This window comes from Halyomorpha halys, unplaced genomic scaffold (genome assembly GCF_000696795.3).
Source record: "Halyomorpha halys isolate HHAL.00 unplaced genomic scaffold, Hhal_1.1 Scaffold899.1, whole genome shotgun sequence".
In the NCBI taxonomy this organism is placed as follows: domain Eukaryota; kingdom Metazoa; phylum Arthropoda; class Insecta; order Hemiptera; family Pentatomidae; genus Halyomorpha; species Halyomorpha halys.
In genome coordinates, this window is record NW_027105398.1 from 579,452 (window position 1) to 584,777 (window position 5,326).

Sequence of the window (5,326 nt, forward strand, 5' to 3'; positions counted from 1 at the left end):
AAGGAGATTTTCTCAATAGCAGAGGTAAATATGGTAAAAGAGGGAGAAAAAAGGAAAAAAAAAATTCTCACTACCAGAGGTAAAATTATTCTCACTATCAGAGGTTTTTCGAAAGAAAACGAAGGGACCGCATTTTTTTTCTCACTAGCAGAGGATTCTCAGTACCCCAGTGTCTCACTTGGCCAGGTTCCACTGTAATAATAAACTTGTTTCTTAAAAAAAAAAAATAGGGAAATTATATTTTTATACTCTTATTAAATAATTTATTTTATGAATCGGAAGTGTATTTTAGTAATTTCTGATTTCTGCGCTGAAAATAATAATATTTATGGGATACAGAATTTCACATCACATTACTTTCTTTACAAAAATGGAGGCAGACCTCAGTTTCAAAGCCCTTTCTAATGGATTTTAACAGAGAAAAGTTATCGGTACTGCTTAATAAATTAATAATAATGGATTTCTTAACTGTTTAAATGTGAAAATAAAGAGGATATAAAGAAAAAGCGAGGATGATGGATGAGATACAATGGTAATCCTTTGACGCGACCTTCCAGCTACCGGCCGGGACACTATATAGCTGCAGCGTACAGGACTTTAGCCGCAGTAGGCATCTCAGAATCTCCTGTGTCTTTGCTATGAAGATCTTCTTCGGCTTCTTTGTAAGTACTGTCTTCTATAGATCTTATAGTCGATGGAATCATTTTATATAATTCTCTGGACCTTTTAATGTAATTTCTTCCGTTTTTGATTTTGATTTACCAATATATGAAATGTAAGTGAAGTGTCTTCACTGAAAATTAAATTTCATTCCCAAATAAAAAAAAATCCAGTTGTATCAACTTTGAAGATCGTGACAATAACACATATTTAGTCCATTTCATCCAATGCTACTGTGGAAGAAATATGTCCAGCATGTCTAGTGCTCGATATTCATTCTTAACAATATTATAATTGTAATTGTTCCCATCTCATTAATAAGGCAGTTGGAACATATATTCATTTACTTATTAATAAATTACCTAAAAAATTCGTAATAATGAGGATTTTTAATCGTGAATCTCTTCTAAGGGAAAAGGTATATGTTAAAGGTTTTTTTTCTTGTTCTGTGGTCCTTAATTCATATTCTAGTTAAAACACGTAACCCTGAAAAATCTTGTATTGTAAGGAGGAGTATAGTAAACCAGAAACCTCTCGTTCCGATTACTACTACACTTGACAAACGCTCCAAACTCCCAATTTACTACAAAAAAAAAATCTGATATACACCATTATTATCAGAGATACGGAATTGAACTTTAGGGTTCCACTACCCACCAATTTCTTTCGTCAATATCCGTTCCTTAAAATCCCAAAATCCAACTTAAAATCATTAATCCTCCTTTTTTTATAATTTTTTGAGGTTTATAATTACTTCCATCATTTTCAATAAATTATTATTTATTCACTTATTAACATTGTACAACGTTTCGGGACACACCGTCCCATATTCATGTACTACAAAAACCTATAACAATATTAAAAACTATAAAACACCAATCTTCTAATAAACCTCAAAAAATTATAAAAAATTGACTCACCAGACTTCCTAGAGAGATAATCCAGATTAATCCTCCTTACTAAGTCACAAATAAACTTATCCATAAAGACGTCAATATCCCACCTGACCTTAAATAGACATACCTCCTGTAATCTCGAAATCCTTGCCAACACAAACCCAATAGTTCTTATTCTTTCATTCCAAACTATCCTTCACAATCCACTGAGGTGTCTGAAAATAAGATGCCTTTAAACATTGAAATAAATATTAAGCCTATTAAAATATGGCTCCTTCATTGAGCGGTTCCTTCACAAGATATTTTCATGCATTCTAACTCTATAAAATTAACATATATGTCTGTTGTCGTATATTATATAGTTGCAAATTTCAATGAATAAATAAAAAAAAATTAACATTAGTGTCTCTTAAATTAATCAACTAATTTACTAATGTATTATAATAATATCTAATTGTAATATCCACTACTATTATCTTTGAAAATATCTAGTGATTTAAATCATATACCACTTGATATAAATATATTTTTTCTTACAATTTTGTAAAAGTTGTGTAAACAGGTTGGTAAAAATTAGGTAAGTCGATCTTTTTTTTTTTAAATAAGTAACAACATTTTTGATATAATTTTGGATGTCGGACGTGATGGTAAAAAAACCAAAAAAAAAAAAAAAAACCGCTTAAACGATTCCAAATATCATCGGTAACATGTGGAAATTCGGTGTTTACAAAGTAATATCTGTTCTCCTGAACTTCTAATTAAATATGAGAAACCTCGTTTTCCCCTAGTTGTGTTTGTATATTAGGTTGATTCTCTAACAACAAATATAATTTATGGATTTTCAGGTTCTAGCCATCTTCCTGGCGACATGCTGCGCCATGCCCGCCGAGCCAGCCAATGAGAACCCTTCATCGTCTGGAGACATGCAGGCTTCTGCTTCCTATGGTTTTGGCTATTACGGTGGATACCCTTACTACGGAAGCTATCCTTATTATGGATACGGCGGACACTATGGATATCCAGGTTACTATGGCTACAGGGGTTATGGTAAGCCGCTATATTGAATTGCATTAGTCCTGGAGGTAGTGTGTCTGCCTTTAATATGCTACAAAATTTCAAAAAGCTTTATAATTGTATGTTCTACAAAAATGTGATGTCCGAAAAATATACTCACGTTTGAAATTTTAGCTTAAAACGGGAAGAGGAGACTTTAAGATAGTTAAATGAAGCAATATTTAAAAAGCACCTGAAATTCAAAAAACATGAAACCCTCCACACCCGCCCTCCATGGTAGCCTTTCGTACCTGACTTTTTAAACAGGCAATTATAGCGAGTAGGTTGATCGATGTACGACATGTCACAATCTCACAAGGGGAGATCATAACACAAAAATAAAGGGAATCCTTCCCCGCCGGACCCGCCCCGCTAAGACCCTCGGAGATCGACGGTCCTATATCAATTTTGAAATATTAGTTTAAAACGGGAAGAGGAAACTTTAAGATAGTTAAATCTAGCAATATTTAAACAGCGCCTGAAATTAAAAAATGGCGCGAAACTCTGTTAATGTTCAGCGATCAATTCTGTAATAATCGAATTTGTTGTTAAATTCATAATATTAATAAATTGAAAGTTTATCAGATGTTGTTGGAATAACTCGGTAAAAACTCTCCTTTACATTTACGCAGACTATATTATAATATGCACAGTATCTTGAAACATATGGATCCCTTAATTAAAAATTAACTTTTTGGAAAGTTTTGCAACAGCTGCCCAATTTAATTGGCATAATTATCAATTTTGACGATGAACTAAATGTAGTTTTCATTTATGTAATGAAAAATGAAGTTGAAAGTTGAAATAACTTTTTTTTCCCCCCGAGCTCTTGAACTAATTTCACCTCTTTTAAGGTGTACCAAAAAGGCTTAGAATTATTTTCCGAAACGTCAAAATTTATTTACTTATTAAGTACACTCACTTATTTATGACATAATCAATTATATAATAAAACCGGTAGAAATGTGTCTGTAATCCCTGAATCACTGACCAATCCATTACTCTATCTCAAAAATAATATTATAGTTTAAATTATTATAATTTACCCTATACTGTAGGTAAGCAATAAAGGCTAGGTTTTAGAAAAATGGACTCTAATTGGTTTAATAAAAATTATTTCTGAAACAAAAAATAGATTTCCGAATAACGCAAAAACTGTAGACCTCCAGGAATATTACAGCCAATGTTACATCATAGCTTACATAAAATAAATAAATGATAATAATAATAGCATCATTTAAATATAAAGCATGTTAGCAAAGACAAAGCGGTCGATTCCTATTTATTTCAAAATATTTTGAGCATGTTCTCATGAAAATCAATTACATGTCTATGTCTATCATAAAACCTGCATGGGGGTGTCTATAAACCACTCGCTCACTGACTTATTGACAACTAAAGTTCAAAAAAAGACAATGCGTATGATGCTGAACTTTTTTATGGGCGGTTTCCACATGATGCATTTGTGCCCTCAGGCTCTGGGTGTAAAAAAAAATCAAGTTTTTTCATGAAAAAATTTATAAAATGATGTGGCAAAGGACGAATAAAACTATATCGTAAAGACTAGTCAATGTGTAAAAAATATGCAATTTTTAAAATTAAACTATTGATTATACTTCTAACTACTGCGGCATTCATACAAATAAATGACAAGCTAGAACACTATCAACTTTCACCTATCATCACATCACTTACCAAAGATTAGTTTTACACCAATCTACTAAACCCTATTTGAGCATAATGAGGAAGTACTGGCGTACGCACTGGGAATGTCACAGATAAAATTATAACAGTGAATAGAAACTTGAACAGTGAGGTTGTTGAAAAGAACAGTGATTGCAGAACCGACGATTAGAAAATTTTGAGTACATATGGCATTTATTTTGGAAAAATCAAGAAAGATTATAATCTATAGCTCTGTATTGAATACTAAGTCATAACCAAAATAATTTATTCCAATACATGGTAATAAACAAGCTGACAAATTGAAAACAATCGATCGTGTGGGGAATCACTCTAAAAAACATCTAGCTTACTGAGCAAAGTGATATATTTTCTCCACTGCAAAAACAGGAAAAATTCCAATAAAAAATTCCAAGCGGAAGAGAAGAAGTAGGAGAAGCTTCTGAATAAAGATGGCCGAATCCTCGGTAATCTTAGCGGAAATGAAAGCGTTTCCGCTTGAGGTATCTAATCATGTACTGTTATCTTCAAAACACCTCTATCCGATAAGAATACCAGACTCAATGTCGTCTATACAACATTGGTGACATGTACGATGGAGATAATATACAAGAGATAATATATCATACTGGAAATGTGTATGGTTGAGCCATATGTAAGAGGTTGGATACATGAGCTATGATAAATTCAGAATGAAAAGTAATTTATGTAATAATTTAAGGACTGCAGAGAGTGAGAGAGAGGGAGAGGGAGAATGGCATCATAGTCTATACAGTTCGATAAAGGAAAAAAAACTTTGTTAAAAATAAAATTTTACAGACCCAACAATAATAAATGGATAGCTTGTCCATATTTGCATAGACCCATAAAAATTTCAGAAGGAAGATTTCAAATAAGGTCTATTCCTGACTTCTGAAGGAATTTCTTTAAAATTTTCTCAAAAATTATCAACGAGCAAACTTTAGAAACTATAAAGGGGTCATTCTTTCTATAATTTTCCTATTTTTTCCCGCGGTCCACCAAATTGTCTGATT

General features: G+C 32.2%; 1 protein-coding gene across 1 annotated transcript in view; it reads left to right on the forward strand.

Annotated features, from left to right (window-relative positions):
* Window positions 1-550: 550 nt before the first annotated feature.
* LOC106686938 (spore coat protein YeeK) overlaps window positions 551-5,326 on the forward strand; it is a 7,811-nt gene continuing 3,035 nt past the window's right edge. The window contains exons 1-2 of the mRNA XM_014430549.2: window positions 551-662; window positions 2,402-2,603. Coding sequence (XP_014286035.1) covers window positions 639-662; window positions 2,402-2,603 — 226 coding nt within the window. The 5' untranslated portion in view covers window positions 551-638. The remainder of the gene's footprint in view (window positions 663-2,401; window positions 2,604-5,326) is intronic.